The sequence below is a fragment of the Schistocerca cancellata genome, chromosome 7 (genome assembly GCF_023864275.1).
Source record: "Schistocerca cancellata isolate TAMUIC-IGC-003103 chromosome 7, iqSchCanc2.1, whole genome shotgun sequence".
NCBI lineage: Eukaryota > Metazoa > Arthropoda > Insecta > Orthoptera > Acrididae > Schistocerca > Schistocerca cancellata.
Genome location: NC_064632.1, coordinates 252,318,688 through 252,340,924, shown reverse-complemented (window position 1 = coordinate 252,340,924; position 22,237 = coordinate 252,318,688). Strand labels below are relative to the sequence as shown.

Sequence of the window (22,237 nt, the reverse complement as noted above, 5' to 3'; positions counted from 1 at the left end):
ACAAATATCTTTTTCACAAATTCCTCTTTTTCTAATTGATCTCTGTGAAGTCCATTCCAACCCAGCTAAATAAAAAGTGCAAAAATCATGAAATAAAACTTAAATTAAAAATTTTAAAAAGGACAAAAAACCCTAGAATTAAAAAATAATATATGTTGCAACTATATGTTTAATGTAAGTAGCAATATTTTGATCCAGGTGGGACCACTTCAGTAGACTAATAAGTAAATAAAATAATAACAGAATACATCTAAAAATAATAAAATATGAAATTAAAATACCAGTAAGCTACTTAGGCAACGCAGGTAAATATCAAAACAACATCAAAATGTTACTCTGAGAAATTTGCAATATAGACACAATCATTAACAAAGCCTGCGCTCATAAGATAGCCCATTTGGGTCACTGCACATGGTCACACCCCAGGTGCCACATACCACGCACTACAAAACTTGTGCTCGCGATTTAATTAAGTGTGATTTATACATTATCATCAAACCACTGCAAGGCATAGGCCTCGTAAGCTAGATTAATGCATGAAACTAATCTCACTTGTGTAACTAGGTAAAAATAAGGTATAAAATAAATAGGTTACTCTATTCTTTAACAATGTTAGGCTACTAACAGATGGATTGGTTTTAATATTTTATATAATAAGTAATTATAACTTCACTCGCTATTTTGAGGTGTGGATGTGTGACATATAGGACTAGTAGAGATGATGTCAAACAGAAGAGGCTTATACCAAGCAATAATGAAAGAATGTGTTCTAGAAAGGATAGCTGCTGTTAACTTCTTTTTTTATTTACAGGTTTTTGTGGTTATTTTTTTTAAGTTTTCAACATTATCATTTGTATCTGCTGCAAAAAAGCTGATGCCAAATTACAGATATCAGTGATGAGAAAGAAAACATGGGCCTGCCAACATATTTGCAGTGGCACAATAGCTACAAAGCAGCCTAACTCCTTTAAGCAGCTAAAAAAAGCAAACCACAACAACCTGACCACCCTGTTGCTGAACACGCCACCCATCATGACATTCCTCATTTCAACGACTGCTTCAAAGCCTGTGCCATCTGGATCCTCCCCACCAACACCAGCTTTTCCAAATTGCAACGGTGGGAACTCTCCCTGCAATGAATCCTACATACCCATAACCCTCCTGGCCTCAACCTACATTAGTCATTGTCCTTACCTACCTAGTCCCTTACCTGTTCCCATTCCAGCACAATACAGCCCTCTATTCCACCAACGCACCCAGTCTTTTTACTTCTCTCCTTTTCCGCTACCCCTTCTCCTCTCTCTGTTGCCTTCCATCTAACCTCCTGACCACCTAGCTGCCCTACTCTCCACTTCATCCCTGAATGCTCCCAGCAGCACTTTACTGTCCCCCACCCCTAACCTGCTATCACTATATCACTATCCTTCCCCCTCCTCGCCCCAGCCTCCTCCTTACCCCCACCCGGTAACCTCTCCCATAATGCGCTGCTGCTCACAGTCTACCTCCAGCTGCCAGGGACTGTGGTCATATGTGTGTATGTGTGTGTGTGTGTGTGTGTGTGTGTGTGTGTGTGTGTGTGTGGTGTCAATTTTTGACAAAGGCCCTGTTGGCTGAAAGCTAAATTTCCAACAGTCTTTTTTGTGTCTTTCTGCGACTCAGCATCTCTGCTATATGATGAGTAGCAACTATCCTATTCATAATATTGTTACATTCCATCCTGGATTTTCCTTTGTTTGTAACTATCAATGACTTACACACTATGTTGTATGAGGGACAATTGCAGCCATAAGTAGACATCTTGAATAATAACTGCTTGGCTGCTCTTGTAAATAATTTCTTTAACAACCAGTTTTGTAAACTATAAGCCACATCATCAGGTTCGATCTGTTAAATTAGAAAAAAGTGTTACCTACAATTGTTGTGGAATTATAGTTACAGTCAATAGTGAAAAACAGGGCATGTTGAATCTTAACATGAAAGTTGCAATATGGATGTTCTAGCCCATTATTAGTCTTTTTTCGCATTAGAATGGGAGGTGATTTCTTGACGGTTCTGCGGTTCTGATAGCAAAAAAAGGAGAGAGAGAGAGAGAGAAAAGAAGAGAAAAAGGCACATTTCAGGAACTGTGGATCTATACTTTCTGCTTACACGATGACCCACGAACTGCATTATTTATTCATAGACAAGGAAAGTTCAGTCCTGTCCATGTTGCAACTTTAATGTCATGATTCACCATGTAAGTAGTTTTCTCTATTCCTCACTATTGATTGTAGGTATAATTCGATCACAATTGTAGTGAACACTCTTTGTATTTAGCATACCGTATTTACTCGAATCTAAGCCGCACTCAAATTTAAGTCGCACCTAAAAAATGAGATTCGAAATAAGGAAAAAAATTTTTCCCGAATCTAAGCCGCACCTGAAATCTGAGACTCGAAATTCAAGGGGAGAGAAAAGTTTTAGGCCGCACCTCCAAATCGAAACAAAGTTGGTCCATTGTAATATGAGACACAATTTAGGTCGAATGAATGACGATACAGCTACAGTAGTTTGGTTCGAGTCGTAAGGTTAGCAGTTAAGCTTAACCAGGTAGCCAGGTAGCTCCATCCGTATTTATAAGGGTACCCTTCCTTTTTCACATGCTTCGTCTGGTTTGAATCGATTGCTTATTTTTCTTTGATCTGATAAGTGCCGTTCTCTTTGTTATAGGTGTTTACATCACTCTAAGCTGAAAATGCATTATTTTAATATGTCATGCATTGTTTGTCACATTCTGATAATGAGTGTTTACGGCCTGTCACCGCTCGCAGCATGGCTTGCTTTTGTGTGCGCTACCGCCGCTTGAAAAAAAAAAAAAAAAAAAAAAAAAAAAAAAAAAAAAAAAAAAAAAAAGAGGAATCGCCTCATTAGCGAAACAATGGCAAGGGACTGCTATTTGTTGTTACTTACACTGCTGCTTTCTTTGATAATGAACCAAATAATAGATTGCATATGATAGAAGATGTTCTGAACGGAAGTTTAGCAAAATTTTTTCTCCGTCTGAAAATCTTTGCAGACGCCTCTTTAGTACAGAAATTAGAGTCATCTTAGTTTCTGACTGTTTCACTATTAGGCATAAGAATAGTACAGGGTGTCTACGTGGACAAGGAAAAAAAATTCCCGGATTTCCCGGTTAAAAACACACTTTCTCCCGGATGACAGCATATTTTCCCCTATCACTCCATTGAATGGTTATGGTTTTGTACACGGGCGTACAATTTCCTGGCACTTTAGAAAACGAAACTCAGAGAAAAAGACACATTTTGGAAATATCTTTGATGTGCAGCAACATGTACGCTGCTTATTTTCGTATTACGAAAACATACATTAGAAAATCCACCAAACACCGCATGTTACTTTCCGAACCATTGAAACCGAGATTTCGATGCGCTTTTGTAAGCCGTTCGTAGCTCATGTGACGTGATCTCGCCAGCCGATGGCAGAGGATATTGAGAGGATAGTCAGCCAATAGCAACATCAGTGTTAAGTAGCGCGCCAAACAGGGAAAGTTAATAGTTTAAATTAATATACATAGTGCTGTTACAAGAAAAGCAAAGCTTTCACATAAAATATTGGTCTCAAGCTGCAAGAGAAGCTAAGCTTTCGCATATACTGTTGATCTTTTTTGCGCGTGTTACACTTTAAGAGATATCATACAAACGTGCCTGTAAAATTTTTAATAATGACATAAATGTCTGATCTTCAGGGTTCGAGGGTTCGAAATGCTTCTAAATGGCTCGTCATCAGACACCTGATTTTTAAATGAGAGTCAAACGCTTTGTGATTTAATAAATTCACGGTCCATTCTTGTACGTAGTTCAACTTAAGTAAAAGGATATTTACTTTGAAAGTAACGCTTTTCAAACCACCAATCGTAATATTTTCCCGCGACCTGTTACAAATAGGTTCGTTTCAGCAGTTGCAGGAGAGCTCAGGTAACAGGCGACAACACGCTTGGGTAGATATCATGACGTAGGAAGCCCGTATGTACGTACGTGTAAAAGATCGTCAATGAAAGATGATACTGCAAAAGCATCGGAATTTCGTGAACCATATTAAAATGTGCACATTTAAAGTGCATACTTAAAGGCACACTCATATGTCCAGATTCCCAATGAAGTACCGTAGACCCCGACCTGATATTAAGCTTTTAAGTGTGGTTTTCAGGATGTAAATTTTCTTGGAGCACCAGTACTGTATTATATCATGTTTGGTTCTTTATTATGGCATAATGCCATACGTGCTAGAAAATGAAAACGTGCACTTGAAATGCAGCGAACAGTTGAAACTACCCAGTACTGTGGAATTAAACATTTCGTTTCAGTTACATTGACTGCCTCTGCGGAAAAGATTAGCAAAAGTCAAATTTCTTTAGCAAACAGACAAAAATAACTTCATTGTTCCGCAAGGCGATTAATGCTTGACTGTCAGAAAGGTGGAAATAAAATAAAATAAAATCTGAAACTAATGACATATTTCAGCCTTTAGTAATTATGTGAATGCGTTTTAATTCACTTGATAGCTCCTGGCCACGGATATCCGTTTTGTTTTCATTTGACGTGAGAGTAAGCAAAGGGGAAACAGCAAAATCACTGAATGTAAACACAGGTCATGTGGAGACTACGCACTATAGCTCAGATTGCTCTGCGCATCAGCCCCGGATCTACAACATTTGCGAACCGTGTCAATACTAAAAAAAATCGAATTTTCAAAATATGTTCATCTTGTAGCGCACATCTTTCTGAAAAGTCTGAAACATAAAACGTATGTATTCGAGGAAATGTAAGACATATTATTTGGTCGTAAGTATGCCCAAGTGCAGTTCCATGCCTCTTCATAAAGCATTTTTCTACTGCACATCCAAACTATATTCAGGAGAGTGGAAATTGAAATGTCCTGTGGTGCCTCTCCTGCTCCCAGTCGGCCGGTTTGGCAGCCTGCCTCTCTTAAAAAAAAAATCTCGCAATTAATAGCGGATGGGATTATTTGTAATCGAGAGAACAAGAACTCTTTGGAAAATCTGAACTCTTCATTGCCCATTAGTTAATAACTTGCTGTTTTGTGTGTCATAAAATTAAATATAGGATATATAAAACCTGTATTGACAAGAGATAAGCAAGAAATTACACATTTCTTCAAACCTTAGCTCCTAGCATTTTTTTCTCTCTAATCTGGCTACAGCTTTACATGGCGTGTTTTCCTTTCTGTGAAAGAATCTTTTACCTCATCAAAGTCTGTCAAACGTTTTGCTACATGGAAAATCGAAATGTAGTTATCTAATACTGAAAATGCTGTTAATACAAGTAATACCCAAGACTGGTGTGGTTTCTCGATCTGATTACGTCTATTTTGTCACTGTCTGCTAGATAAAACAAAATAGGCCTTTCTAATACGGCAGCAATTTTATAACACACCAAATAAACAAGACTGTTTTGGCACAAATGGTCATTTTATAACACGATAGAATATAATCCAATAACTATCAATATCAAATGCCTATTACGCCTACTACAAGCAAAAAGCTTTATGTTAGAAAATAGTTTCACGTTCCATTCATATGCACCAGCTTCTCTAGCATGACATCGAAAACTAGTATTACGAAATTTTTATATAAATTTGGAATCGTCTTATTCTTCCATAATTTGTGTGATGTCCTCGTTTCTTCTCCGTCCTCGTTCTAACAAACAATCCTGTCATCACCAATTCTGTAGCTATTGCTGCCACTGTCAAAATTTGTTCGCCGATTAACTTCACTAACCCTGCCAGAATCACTGGTTTAGTTCTCCCGCAATTATTCTCCGGTTATTCGTTGTTACGTGTTCGTACAACACGTTTTCCGTGTTACTTCCATAATAGAACTTAAGCGGCTGGTAGCCGGGGACTGTACTACTGGTCCTTACTAGTGTAGCGATCTGGCCAAACATTTTCTGTCAAAACTTCATTTTCTTGGACACACCGAGAAGATAATACATAATCTTTCTCACCTGTTATTCCTGTCAGTCGTTTATTTCCATTCTGATAGTATGAATCTATGGATTTCGCTAGTAATTATAACAACGCTGATCATTCCCACACCCAATCAGCCACATAATCAGAAGGGCGATTGCCATTCATCCATTCGGCTTTGCTCCACTCAGCTCGCATAGCCCTGTCCCCTTTTGTCTGTGGAAAGTTTATTTCTAGATGCGACGAGGATTCTCCTGACAGACATCACGTACACTATGCATGCATTCAAAAGTCAGCTTACGATTCATTCAGAAATCAACTTAAAATGTGTTCAAATACCAACAGAGAAGCGTTTCAAAATCATATGACTAATTGATAGGCAAATGTGCGCTGGATGCTAGGTGCATTGTGAAACAAGTTTTTTTCCCCCTCAAGAATATGAATTAGGTGCCCCCTTTTCCCGGAAGTATCTAGCTGCTTGCTGCGACTGCTTGCACAGCCAACAGCCACATTCCTGTTGACAGAAGCGGGAGAATCTACTACTCAAACGTGACTCTACTGTGCATGCGCATGAGCCCGCGCGTTAACTGCTAAAACAAACCGAATGTAAACAGTTGCGACTTCACGCTCATTGGAGGCAATTTGTTGTTATGAAGCACTGCATAGTCTTCCTAAAGCCTTCGACACATTGTCAATCGGCAGACGCTTGCATGAGCACTTGTGTCGTCGTCGTATATGGCGCATTTCCTTTGCAATTTAAGTTATTTTCGTTTTCGTTTTTTGTTGAAGTATTATTCTGCAGTAGCGGGATACAGTAATATCCTTTGTTAGTGTGTCGGTTCTTACTAGTCAAAATTACAAAAATTTAACTGAAAACTAAAACAATGAAAAATTCCCGGAATTCTAAAAATATCACGGGTTTTTCCCGGTTTTCTCCCGGATGAAAAAAATCCCGGGTTTTTCCCGGATCTCCCGGTTGTCCCGGGTCGTAGACACCCTGTAATACAAATATAAACATGACATGATATGTATATTCTTCCGCATTTGCTGTTGTCTCACTCTAGTTTCGTAGTGTATTAGGCAGACAGGATTTAAATGAGATAGTAGCAAATACGAAAGAATACATGGCAAAAAGTTTATATTCGTATTATTCTTATGGTGAGGAGAATAGGCCTACTGCATGTCATTCACAATTCATAAAAGTTCCTATTAGCAACCATCTCTTCTCACAGGTAGGAAAAAATTGAGAATGTAGAGTTGGCCATATTGACAATCATCCCAAGCAGTCTTGCCAGTCGGATTTTCATAGTACATTAAAATGCTGCTACATTTGAAGATGAACAATACGGAATTTGTATTTACTTCGTTGTATAATGTATGAAAATGCAGTGGTCGAAACTTGGGGCGGAGAAAAAAGCTCGTTTTCCACCTTTTTTTAAATTTATTTACTGACGCAGAGGTTTTGGCACCAGTATTTATCTTTGTGCCTGCAAAGCATGCCTGTGTAACGCTACAAATATTCGATGGCAGAAGTTAGTTGTGGTGGCACCTACCAACATTTTTCAGAACTTCCGCTTACTTTGCACTCGATTCTAAGCCGCAGGAAGTTTTTTGGATTACAAAAACCGGAAAAAAGTGTGGCTTAGATTCGAGTAAATACGGTATCTAACCTTATGATGTGCCTTTTACACTACAAAGCTGGCCATTAACTAAATTATTTACAAGAGCAGCCAAGCCGTTTTATTCCACATGTGTATGAATTCTTGTATACCATTCATCAAATACTATAAAAACATTCAACTCTCACCTTGGAAGAATTTTGGCTGTTATCAGATATGTTTATCATTACACCACCTAAAATACAAATCTTTTTAACATAGTAATGTAGTGAAAACAAACAGTTATCCTTTTGACAAGTTAACAATTATGAAAGCACAAAATTTACGTCAAATATTAAATTTTGCAGTAAGAGATTTAGAGTTTAAGTTTCTTAGCCAAATCTGAAATTTCAACATCTAAAACTCCAGCTTCTTACTTTGCCTTTTCTTTAATCATCCTTTTTTTTTATCTTGGAGCTCTTATTTCTTGGACTGTTCTCCCTTTAAGACTGGTCACGTCGTTTTCATTTTCACCTGTTTCTTCTTTTTTAAGGCTTGTATTCATTTTGATGAAGTGTTCTTCACAGCTAGTATCAATGATTTTGTAATGTCCACATTCAGCTGTTTCTCATTATTAAATAAACTGCTTAATTGCAAACATTTCTTGTAATGTCCACTTTCAGCTGTTCCTCATTATTAAATAAACTGCTTAATTGCAAACATATCTTTCTGCAACAGTTGTACTTCTTCTCTTATTTCAACAACATGTCTTTGTCAACAGAAAAGCCTTTTTCAACTGCAGCATTTCCATGAAACATGCATAACACCATCTGTACAAACCTGATGTCATGGTTTACGCTTTGCAGTAAATTCACCAGAAAGTGACTGTGTTCGCCCTTCTTAGGACTGTACTCTTTCATTTGTATTTCAGAGTATTCAAAAAATTTAAAATATTTGCTCTTCACTACCTCTGTTTCTTGACACACATTCTTCCAATGCAATTGTCACTCGAAAATTTCTCAAAATGAAAATCCTCATTACTTCAGGAATAAACACGAGCCACCTCTGACATACTTTAATTTCAAAGGACTCTCCTCAGCAATTTTTAGATACACACTTTGCAAAACATCTGTGCAGTCATTTCCGAAAATTTTCGATGTAGCTCTTGCTAGCAGCAATAGCACGAAATCCAATAACTACATTATGACTTCTTTTATGATTATGTGCTTTGGTAAAATCAACAAGTAACATGCTAGAACTTGTTGTCATTTCCTTAACAGTTTTCTTTATGAACTGAGAAGCAACACTTTACATTAGCTGAACAAATCTTTGTACAAAAAGGGGTAGAGAGAGAGAGAGAGAGAGAGAGAGAGAGAGAGAGAGAGATAGAGATATTTCACTGACACTTAGTTACAAACTCCTCTAGTTTAACTGATAATGATATAAGAAACTCAAGTTTTGGACAAAGGACTGTCTTCTAAATGACATTACAATACTTTTATATGAGTTGTTAAAAACCTTTACAGCAAAGCCTTTCCAACAAAGATGCAAATTCAAGAAATGTAAGGAGAAGAGGAAGCAAACAGACCTAAAGAAACAGCTCCACGAACTGATATGCCTCCAGCAACAGAGCAAAGCTACAGTTTACACATCATTTCACTAGTTGTATATACTTCATATACCCATAAGTATGTGTTAACAATGCTAGACCTCCAAATTTCTCCTCTGCACCTTAAGGTTCGAAACTTCTGGAGGCAGAGGTAATGTTAACATGGCTTACAGAGATGGACGGACATATGAGGTCCCTACAGACAGCAAATACTTTATAAGAGTTCTGACAAATCTTTATAAAATATATACTATTGTTTATTAAATTGGCTGCTGGATACAACATTTTTGGTGCTACTTTGCTATTCCCTAGGAACTGCACCTCAATGACACACAAAACAAATTTCATGATCGCTCATTCAATTTCATTACTTTCAAAATCATGTTATCTTTTTCATTACTTTTTCACAATGTTGACAACCAGTAGAAACCCTGACCCCAGATTCCTCTGACCACCTTAGGAAGCAGTCAGCACATTAGCAGAGTGACAAGTGCCACTCAGCAGACAAGGTCAGGCATGTAGCTCTACAACCGTTTATATACCAACCAATGACAGACACTTCACAGCCTTTCGAGAAGTTAAGACTAAAGCTTGACAAATAATACAAGAGAGTAAAGAAAAGATTCAGGGCCAATGTTTCTTTGATTTCCATCAAATGCAGCCAGCTATTTATAGCAGTGATGCTGAGGCAGGAGTGTCTCCAAACAATGGTACAATCCTGCAACTATGGAGAGGGGTGGAAGACCTAACTATCCCTTCTCTGTATGGGTGCTGGAACTAACACTGCCTGAGGCTCATGATACTGCACCCAGTCACAACTAAATCCAATACAGTATACCGCAACACTTGCAAAAGGTGTTGCAAAAGCAATCAATGGAAATCCTGCTTCAAACTATGAATGGACCAAATGTGTCTCAGTTGTTACAGACACATCACCTTAATGAGCTGTGTAGGAATGATCCTGAAGCAACTGTCATTTGGTTTGAACATAAAAGAACAGGCAACTTCTTAGCCAATCTCAGTGCATATTCAGAAAGTGTCAAATAAAGTTGTCAACCTGATACAGATGGCTGCAACTATACAGCAGGTTTTTTTTTTATGTAAACATCATTGCACAGCAAAATTTTTTGACATAAGTAAGGCATAAGACACTACTTGGAGACAGAAAGTTTTAGGATAATTTCACCAACAGGGCTTTTGCGGCCATCTGCGCATATTCACATAGTGCTTCCAATCACAATGCTTTTTTTACATACTGAGTTGTCAAAGCACTGGCCAACAGTTTTGAACAAAAGAATGGTGCCCCTGAAGGGGAGAAACAGGAAACATCTGCTTTTGTGAGGCATCAACTAGATTATGGGACTTAAGATCACTGACACTATACACCATGAGGTAATTAGGCTGGCCACAGGTGGTTACAGTGACATACCCATACCCAGTCTCTGTACTGATGCTGCAGATCTGCCACTTACGATCTGGTGGCAACTGTTGTTCATCCTTTTGCAGAACAAATTTCCTCATACTGGCTGTGAGCTATGACAGTGTGTAATGTGAACTCAAAATGTGGGGAAACTATCAACCCAAACACAGAGCTGGAAGACAGTGCCGTCCTTGTTACCGAAGAGGGCAAGAGCAAGTGAAGTACAGGAGAAACTGCTCTTCTGCCTATGTTTATAATCCAATATTTTATTAAATTTTTAATTCACAGCTGAGTCTAAGCATTTCTCTTAACTGCTTTGTGGTTTGCACTGATTATGATGCAGAAAACTCGATGCCTTTGGAAGAGAGGATGGGTGTTTGGAGTGCAAAATTCGTCATCTACTCAGTCTCCCTGCATATCCTTCACTCTATAAATTCTTTTACTTGGCAGATAAAGTAGTCCAGAATACCCTTCTCTGCCTACAAAGCCTGGGAAAGGACATGTCGTTCCACTGGGTACCAGGCTATACGGGAGTTCAGAGAAATGTATTAACAGATGTAGCAACCAATGAGGCATACAGTCCTAATCAGATAGTTCAGTGTACCATTCCCCTGGATACTACCATCTCACTGTTGAGGTATGGCGTCATGGTATGAAAAACAGCTGGAAATGACTATAAGCCATAGCTAGTAAAAGCAACAATGCAGCCAAGACTAGGTCCTCCTCACTACTCTACACAAAGGACACAGTGCCCCCCCCTCTCCCCCCCCCCCCCCCCCCACACACACATACAGCATATGGGTTCATACACACAGCACACTATAAAGATCTTTTTGGCAGGTTTCGTGCTAGAATGATCTATTTAGCTGTATCAACATTTCAAGTACAAAAATTCTTTCCCTTGTTTATATTAGGCAGCCTACAAGAAAACACTACCATAATTTTCTCATCAACATAGATTAATACTAATGTAGGGAAATTTACTGGAGTAACAGTGCGAACTGTCATAGATAAAAATTTTGTCAAATTCTAAAAATCTCTAATTCTATTATGAAGGATTAATATCTCCATGAAATAAATAGCATTATTTCAATTTAAAGAGTTTAGTTGAATAAATCATTAAAGGACAAAATGCAGCAAGAATCATTGAAACAAACACTATGACTACAGCTTCTTAAACAAGCAAATATTTTTAAGGCCTATCTGCAGGTAAAAATGCTGTGGCATTAAGAATCAAAAGGAAAACAAACCTCAAAACATTATGTCCATCTAGTGTAAAGGCTACTTCATTCACAAAGGAGCTGTGGCCCCGGAATTCCTTGAGTGTCTTACCAGATTTCAAACCGTGAATCCTGAAACATAGGAAGTTAACATCATAACAATATCGAAATATCACAAATGTGCAGTGACGATTACAACCTTAACAATACAAAGGCTAACTTAAAGAAAAAATATTTAAAATTTATTTACATGAGCTAAAAATATTTTTGAATACAAATTTAGGATAAACTGATAGGTAATGAGAACTTCGAATTGTGTCCAGATCATACTATTTCCAAATGAGACTTTCAAAGTTTTTTACATCCTTCAAAGCCAATGCCATAAACTTTATCACTCCCTGTGATTAACATGTCATCACATTATTATGCATTTAATATAATAACTGACTCCACAATGCCTACAAGTAAAACACAAATTGCAATCTCTCGTGTGTGTGTGTGTGTGAGAGAGAGAGAGAGAGAGAGAGAGAGAGAGAGAGTCGTTTTTCTTTCTGTCTACCTTCTTTACCAAGCTCCTGAAGGTGTATTATGTAATAGCTTTCATAGAGGCCACACATTTTCCACTGCAGTTAACTAACCAGATCACCTAATCTGCATCTGGAACTATCTATGCCATTTGCAAATCTGTTTATTTTAGAAGGTAATGAAATTGAGATAAAATTCATTGAAGATAATCATGATGATAAATAAAACAGACCAATCTCAAGACTAAACTGCAGACTGACTTCATGGTATTGAGGTCCTATCATGGCACAGGTGGGAAATGAAGGAGAGATATTATTTGATGACAGTAAAAGAAGGGCTATGAAACTGTGAAAAAGACAGGAAAATAAGAATTTTTTACCACACCTTGAGCTTCATAACTTGTACCCATAAATGTCACAGGAGGATTACTTTCTAACTGTAACTGTAACTAGTAATGGTAAACTGTCAGTATTTGATACAGATGAACATCTAATTTGTAAATGTAGGAACAAGAACAGTTGATGCAAGGATTCTGAATAAAAGAAAAAGCATACACTGCCTCTTTAATAATACAATGTTTTAAACAGTTCCTTCTTTAGAAGAAAGGGAAATACATAAAACACAGTGCAAAAAGAAATGGTAGGATACAGGGTAGACTCAAGTTACAAGAAAAACAATGTTTACTTTCAACAGATGATAGCTTATATAAATTACAATGTAACAGTAACAAGCACCCACTCATCCACAAAAATATAAGTTCTTCACTCAAAAACAAATTACCATGTACAAATGGATATGACACTTCCAAATGGACGAAAATGTATTAACAAGAAAATGTAATTGAAAGGAAACAGATATTAATATACTTAGAGAACATAGAATGTACACTGAATAGAATACAAAGGATGTGAAGTGAATGAAGAAGAGGAAAGAAAGAAAGAATTTGTAGAAATAACATTAAACTGTTAATGAGAGCCAAGGTTATCCATTCATCAAGGTTCTCTATATCCGATCAAGAGTTTGTCTTTCAGTGTCACTTCCCACCTCCTTCATTTGGTACGCTGGTGTAAATTATCCTAACCGTGAAACCAGAACACAGCTTTCTGCTGCTGCTGTTGTTGTAGTCATATTATCAGTCCAGACACTGGTTTGATGCAGCTCTCCACACTCCTCTATCCTGTGCAAGGCTCTTCATCTTTGTCCAACTACTGCAAATAATATACATTTGAAAATACTGCATTCATCCCATGGTCTCCCTCTACAATTTTTTCCCTCCACATTTCTATCAGTTACCAGACTGATGATTCTTTGCTGCCTCAGAATATCCTACCAACAAATCCCTTCTTTTAGGCAAGTTTTGCCATAAGTACCTTTCCTCCCATACACAATTCAGTACGTCGTCATTTGTTATATTGTATACCCATCTAAATTTCAGTATTCTTCTGCAGCACTACATTTCAGAACTTTCTATTCTCTGCTTATCTGAACTGTTTATTGCCCACATTTTACTTTCATACAAAGCTGCATGCACGACTAATACCTTCAGAACAGTCTTCCTAATACTTAAATTTATATTCCGTGTTAATAAATTCCTCTTTTTTGGAAAACACTTTTCTTGTTATAGCCAGTTTGCATTTTATATCTTCTCAACTTCAGCCATAATCAGTTTTTGCTGTCCAAATAGGAAATCTCATCTACTACTTTTAAGTGTCTCATTTTCTAATGTAATTCCTTCCTCATCACCTGATTTAATTCGAGTGCATACCATTACTCATTTTACTTTTGTTTATTCTCATCTTATAGTCTCTTTTCAAGACACTATCCATTCCATTCAACTGTTCATCCAAATCATTTGTCACCTTTGGCAGAATTACAGTGTCACTTGCAAATTTTTAAGTTGTTCAAGAACTGCATTATGCAATACACTCCTGTGTCAATATATTTTATCAGAGACAATTGATTTCAGTCTAGGATCAGACCATGATAAGGTCCAAAAACCATCTCAGCTGTGCACTTTTGAAACTGGAATGACAGTAATCAGATGTAGATTGTTCCACCACTAATAGAGCTGTATGTATAAATGTAACCTCAGACATTTTTGACACAAACATCTATGAGGTTAAATGAAAACACTCAATCTCAGACAAAATAATTTAACTGGATAAATAAAAAATCTACTCACCAAGCAGCGGCAGAACACATACATAAAAGAAGGTTAGGCAAGCTCTCAGAGTCAGTGGCTCTTTTTTCAGGCAGAATGTTTGAAAGAGAAGAAAGAGGGGTGAAGGAAAAGGACTGGAGAGGTCTAGGAAAAGTGGTAGATTTTGGGAAAGTCACCCAGAACTGCGGGTCAGGGGAGAATTACTGGACAGGATGAGAAGGAAAGACTGATTGATGGGGATTGCATCGATGAGATTTGAAAATCTGAGAGCTTGAAGGTGGAAGACAGGTTAATATGGAAGACAGAGATTACTGCTTAAACATCGTGCATGAGTTAATAAGAGTGAAAAGTAAAGTGCACTGCACATAACAGAGGTTGGGTGGGGGGTGGGGGGTGGGGGGTGGGGGGGGTGGGGGGTAAGATAAACGGGTAGGACAATGAAAGATGCCAAAAATAGTGAATAAAAGAGTAGTTACTGTGAAGAAATGCTGAGACAGAAGAAATTAACGTAAATTACGGCCAGGTGGTTGGCAAGAACCAAGGACATGTTATAGTGTTAGTTCCCACCTGCTGAGTTCTGAGAAACTGGTGTCTGGGGGAAGAATCCAAATGGCGCGTGTGGTGAAACAACCACTGAGGTCACGACTGTCATTCTGTAGAACATGTTCTGCAGGAGGATATTGCATGTTCCAGTATACACCCTCTGCTTATGCCCATTCCTCCTAACTGATAATTTGCAGTAGTCATGTCAATGTAAAAGGAAAAACACTTGTTTACATAACCTGCGTCCTTTCGCAGGTGGCTCTCCCTTTCATAGTATATGTTTTGCCACTTAACAGAGCTGGTATAGATGGTGATTGGAGGGTGCATAGGGCAAGTCTTACAGTGGGAATGGTCACAGTGGTAGGGGCCATAGGGTACCGAGATGAGTGCAGAAGGAGCATAGGGTCCGACAAGAAGTTGTGGAGGTTGGGAAGGTGACGAAAAGCTATTCTAGCTGTGGTGGGCAAGATCTCAGACAGAATGGATCTCATTTCAGAGCATGATTTTAGGAAGTAATGGACTTGTCAGAGTAGCTGATTAATAAATTCCAGACCAGGATAATACTGAGTGACTGGTGGTGTGCTCTTAAGATGCCTTTTGGAGAGATCAGCAGTATCAGGATTGAATGTGATGGCCCAGGAAATCTGTTTCGAACTAGGCTTGTGGGGTAATTACGTCCAGTGAAGGCTGTGGTGAGAATGGTGGTGTATTGCTATAAAGAGTCTGCAGTTGAACAAATATTATTGCGTTGAAAGCCAAGGCCGTATGGGAGGAAACATTTAACATGGAATGGATAGCAACTGTCAAAATGTAAGTACTGTTGTTGGTTAGTAGGTTTAATGTGGACAGACTGAATGTGTGTAGCTGACCTTCGGTGAGGATGAAATCAGCATGGGATTCAGAATAGGATCATGTGAAATTTAATTGAGAGAAGGTATTCAGAGATTCCAGGAATTTTAACAGGTCAGCCTCACCATGACTCCATATGACAAAGATAACATCTATGTATCTAAACCAAACAAGAGGCTAAAGACATGGATCCCAGGAAAGCCCCCTCCAAGTGGCCCACGAAAATGTTGCCATAGGAAGGAGTCATCCTGGTTCCCATGGCCTTACCCCTGAATTGTTTGTACGTCTGCCACTCAAAGGTGAAGTAGTTGCTGGTAGGCATAAAGTTGATTAAGGTGAGCTAAAAGGATGTCATGGGTTTGGAATCAGGTAGGCACTGACTGAGGAAATGTTCAGCAGCACAGACCATGTAGGTGGGGGATGTTTGTATAGAGGGAGGTGGCATCAATGATGACATGCAAAGTGTGTGGTGGAAGTGGGATGGGCACAGGTTTCATACAATCTAGGAAATAGTTGGTATCTTTGATGTAGGAGGGATGTCCTTGTACTATGGGTTGCAGGTGCTGATCAACTGAGGCAGATTTACATTTGGTGGGTGCTTTGAAGCCAGCAACTATAGGACGTCAGGATGATTGGGTTTGTGGATCTTTGGAGGGAGGTAAAAGGTGGAGGTGCATGGTTTGGGAGAGATGAGATTTTCTATGGATTGAGGTGTTAGCCCTTGCGAGGTGCCTGTGGTTTTAAGGAGGGACTACTGGCCACTTTAAATCACAGGGATGGGATCTAGATGGCAGATACTGATGTAAAGGTACAGTGCACTTAGCTTTTCACTTTTATTAACTCATGCACAATGTTTAAGCAGTAATCTATGTCTTGCATATTACCCTGTCTTCCACCTTCAATCTTTCAGATTTTAAAACCTCGTCCAACTCAGTCCCCAACTATCAGTCCTTCCTTCACATCCCATCCAGTAAGCCTCCGCTGACCCATGACTCTGGGTGAGTTTCCAAACATCTACCCCTTTTCATAGCCTTCTCCACTCCTTTTCCTTCATCCCTGTTCCTTCCCCTTCAACGCTTCTGCCTGAAGGAGCCACTGGCTCCAACAGCCTGCCTAATTACAGCCTTCTTTTATGTATGTGTTCTGCTGCCACTTCATAAGTAGATTTTTTATCTATTCAGGGTGTATACGTGGACAAGGAAAAAAAATTCCCTGATTTTTCCCAGATCTCCCGGTTAAAAGTACGTTTTCTCCTGGGTGAAAATACACTTTTTCCATGTTAAGTGACAGTATACTTTCCGTCGGAACTGTAAAACTTATCAATCCTTTGAATGGATATGGTTTTATACAGCAGCGTAGAATTTCTCGGCACTTTAGAAAACTAAACTCAAGGGGAAAAAAACACGTTTTGGAAAGATCTTTGATATGCAGCAACATATACGCTGCAAATTTTCGTATTACGAAGTATAAATTCGAATTCCACCAACAGGAATAGTTAATGGTTTAAGTTACTATACATAGTGTTGCTACAAGAAAAGCAAAGCTTTTGCATAAAATATTTGTCTCTAAGATTAATAAGCTACAAGAGAAGCTAAGCTTTCACATATAATGTTGATCTGTTTAGCGCATCTTAAACTTTACGATACATCATACAAATACGCCAGTAAAATTTTTAATACCGACATAAATCTCTGATCTTCTGGGCTCAAAATTATTCTAAATGACTCATCATGAGAGTTGATTTTTAAATGAGAGCAAACGCTCTGTGATTTAAGAAATTCATCGTACATTCTCCTACATAGTTCATCTTGCGTAAAAGATGGGAATAACGCTTTTCGAACCACAATTCGCAATATTTTCTCGCGACCTGTTAGACGTAGATTCATTTCAGCAGTTGCCAGAGAGCGCCAGAAAATAGGCGTCACCGCGCTTGCGCAGCTACGGTGACGTAGGAAGCCCATATGTTCATAGGTGTAAAACATTAAAAGATCTTACTTACATTATGTCATAAAAGAAACACAACTTCGTAGGATACTCCATGAGCATCGGAATTTCGTGAACCATACTAAAATGCATAGTTCGCCTTAGAGCGCACATTCGTATGTCCAGATTCCCAATGACGTAGGCCTCGACCTGATATTAAGCTTTTCGGTATGGTTTTCGGGACGTAAATTTTCTAGGAGTACCAGTACTGTATTATCTCATGTTTGGTTCTTTATTATGGCATAATGCCATACTTGCTCGAAGATGAAAATGTGCACTTGAAATGCAGCGAACAGTTGAAACTAGCCAATAGTGTGGAATTAAACACTTCGTTTCAAATAAATTTACTGCCTCAGCAGGTAAGCTTAATAAAGGCCAAATTTCTTTAGCAAACTGTCAAAAATAACTTTATTGTTCTGCAAGGTGATTAATGCTTGACTGTCAGAAAGGTGGAAATAAAATAAAATCTGAAACTAGTAACATATTTTAGCCTTCTGTAATTATGTGAATGTGTTTTACTTCACTTGATAGCTTCCAGCCACATAAATCCGTCTTGTTTTCATTTGACGTGAGAGCAGTAAACAAAGAGGAAATAGAAAAATCACTAAATGTAAACACGGGTCACGTGGAGACTACCCCCCGCCCCGCTATAACTTAGACTGCTCTGTGCACCTCAAAAATAAAAATGAAATAAAAAATAAAAAAAATAAAAATAAAAACCTTTTCCCTTCTGAAGAGTAAACATATATCTTCGAGGAAATTTAAGATATGTTATTTGGTCTTAATTGTGTCGAAGTGAAGTGCCACGCCTCTTCAAACAACATTCTTATACCGCACGTCACTGTATTGCGCTCTGTGGAACTCAAACATGTATATTTTGCAATGTATGCCATCAAACTATTTCAGGATAGTGGAAATTAAAATGTCCTGTAGAGCCTCTCCTGCTTCCAGTCGGCCGGTTTGACATCCTGCCCCTCTAAAAAATTAAAAATAAATGCAATTAATACTGGACGGGATTATTTGTAACCGGGAGAACAAGAACTCTTCAGAAAATCTGGACTCTTTTTGTCTATTAACTAATAACTTGCTCTTCTGTGTGACAAATTAAATATAAGATACCTAAAACCAGTAAAGACAAGAGACAGGCAAGATAGTACACATTTCTTCAATCCTCATGTCCTAGCGATTTTTCTCTCTAATCTTGCTACAGCTTTACATGGTGTGCTTTCATTTCTGGGAAAGGACTATTACCTCAAAGTTCGTCAAAGGTTTAGCTACATGAAAAATTAAAATATTGTATAATACTGAAAAAGCTATTAATACAAACAGTACCCAAGACTGGTATGGTTTATCGATCTGATTAGGTCTATTTTGTCACTGTGTGCTGGAAAAAACAAAATAGGCCTTTCTAATATTGCAGCAATTGTAATACACACAAAATAAGCGAGACAGTTTTGGCAATAATGATCATTTTTATAGTACGACAATATAATCCATGAAGTACCAATACAAAATACCTATTTGGCCTACTACAATCAAAATGCTTTATGTCAGGAAATAGTTTCACATTTCATTCATACGCTCCAATTTCTCTCGAACGAGACCAAAAGGTAGTAGAACGAAATTTTTGTATAAACTTGGAATCGTCATATTCTTCCATAATTTGTGTGATGTCCCCGTTTCTTATCCTTCCTTATTCTAACAAATAATCTTGTCATCACTAATTCTGTAACTATTCCTACCACTGTCAAAACTCATTCTCCGGTTAACTTTACTAATCCTGCCAGTCACCGGTTTAGTTATCCAGTGATTATTCTCCGTTAGTCGTTACTATGTGTTTGTATAATACGTTCCCGCGCTACTCCCAGAATGGAACTTAAGCGGCTGCTAGCCAGGGACTACAGCTGGCCCTGTCTAGTGTAGCAATCTGGTCTAACATTTTCCGTCAGACTTTCACTTTCTTCGATACACCGAGAAGATAATACATAATATTTCTTACCTGTTAATCCTGTTAGTCGTTTATTTCCACTCTGGTAGTCTGAATCTATGGATTTCGCTAGTAATTGTAACAACAGCGAAAATTTTCAAACCGAATCAACCACATAAACAAGCAGCAGTTGGCATTCACCGGTTCGACCTTATTCCGCTCAGCTCGTATAGCCCCGTCCCGTTTTGTCTGCAGGAAATTTCATTTCTAGATGCGATGAGGATTCCCCTGGCAGAGATATCACGTACACTATGCACGCATTCAAAAATCAACTTATAATTCATTCAGAAATCAATTTAAAATGTGTTCAAAAATGTCCAAAAACCAGCAGGGGTGCGTTTCAAAATCATATGAATAATCGATAGATCAACGTGGGCTGGATGCTAGGTGCTTTGTGAAACAAGGATTTTTCCTCAAGAATATAAATTTGTCCCCTCCCTCGAAACTGCTGCCCAGTTCAGATACCCCGGTTTGCATCCGAGCCTGCTGCGCACGTGTGAATCTGGCAGCTTGGGCGCGCCAGTAAAATTTTTCCGGGTACCCCATGTGGGTGGTTGCTGCTACTGCTGCTTACACAGCCAACAGCCACATTCCTGTAGCCAGAAGCGGGAGAAGGTATTTATTACTCATATGCGACACAACTGCGCGCGTGCATGAGCCTGTTCATAATTGCTTAAATGAATCCAATGTAAACAGTTGTGACGTCACGCTCATCGGAGGCTATTCGTTGTTATGAATCATTACATAGTCTTCCTAAAGCCTTTGACACATTTTGCTATTGGCAGACGCTTGTACGTGCACTGTGTTATTTTATATGGCGCATTTCTTTTGCAATTTAAATTTTAATTTTGTTTTTTTTTTTTTCTCTCGTTCATGTTTTAATGCCGTGGTATTATTCTGCATTAGCGGGATACAGTAATACACTTTGTTAGAGTATCGGTTCTTACCGGTTAAAAAATAAAAAAATTTAACGGAAAACTAAAACAACAAAAAATTCCCGGAATTATAAAAAATTCCCGGGTTTTTCCCGGTTTTCTCCCGGATGAAAAAATTCCCGGGTTTTTCCCGAATCTCCCGGTTGTCCCGGGTCATATACACCCTGCTATTCAATTATATTATTTTGTCAAAAATTGTTTGTTTTTGTTGTTATATTAGCCCATGTGGCCACCATTCCTTCTTATGTAACGCTCTTCTCAATCTTCTTTGTCATCCATCTGATTCAAACTGTTTCTGTTTTCTACCTTATGTGCTAATCTGTTCGTTTATTTATCTGTATCACCAAGATTAATCAACACTTTGCACCTACATCTCTTTTAGTACTGATTTCCGTGCACGTAGATGAGTCCATTTTTATTTGCATACAACAATCCTATTGTTATTAAATTAAATTATGAGGTTAAATGGACATGTATGTTACATATATACAGCTATTATTAGCAATGGAACCATGTACATCTGATAACTGTTATTCCAATTATGCAAATGTATAGCTAAGATGGTTTTTGGACCCAGGGGTGGTCTGATTCTAGATTAAAACTGGTCATCTCTAATAAAATATACTGACACAGCAGTGTATTGCATAATGCATTTTTTAAAATGCGTTAAAGCTGTGCAATACCAGCTCCATAAAATATTTCTTTAAGTTTTTATCTTCTTTCATGAACTTTAAGCCTGTTTCCAAATTTCTTGTCATTTCCTTTACTGCTTACTCAGTGTACAGATTGAATAACACCAGGGACAGGCTACAACACTGTCTCACTCTCTTCTCAACTAACTCTGCTCTTTCATTCCTTCGACTTATAACTGCAGCCCGCGTTTCTATACAAGTTGTAAATAACCTTTCATTTCTGTATTTAATCCCAGCTACCTTCAGAATTTCAAAGTATGTCCATTCAACAATATCAAAGAATTTCTCTATAGCTACAAATGTTATAAACCTAAGCTTGCCTTTCTTCAGTCTACCTACTGAGATAAGTCACAGGGTTGACTGAGATTCCAACGTTACATTTTAACTAAAGCCTTACATTATCTTAGATAATGAAATCAATGGCATGACCAGTGACACAGTAAAATTAGAAATCCTCTGTTGTGGTGAGATTCTCATATTGAAATGTTAACTAGAAATCCTCTGTTGTGGTGAGATTCTCATATTGAAATGTAAACATCTACTACTAACACCACAAATTTGTTTAATGTTATTACAAATTTGTTTAATGTTATTAAAGTGTGTGAATTATTTCATCCGTCACGAAAGTATATTTGATACCTTATGCGTCTCAATGCCAGACATGCAATAGCAATCACTGTACCCCAGGAACAAAAAAAGTTTCTCTTGTTAATTTACAAATACACAAATT

The 22,237-nt window shown here is 38.1% G+C and overlaps 1 protein-coding gene across 1 annotated transcript in view; it reads right to left on the bottom strand.

Moving 5' to 3' along the window:
• Nucleotides 1-22,237, bottom strand: part of LOC126092214 (WD40 repeat-containing protein SMU1) — a 114,381-nt gene that overhangs the window by 26,236 nt on the left and 65,908 nt on the right. The window contains exon 8 of the mRNA XM_049907710.1: nucleotides 11,863-11,964. Coding sequence (XP_049763667.1) covers nucleotides 11,863-11,964 — 102 coding nt within the window. The remainder of the gene's footprint in view (nucleotides 1-11,862; nucleotides 11,965-22,237) is intronic.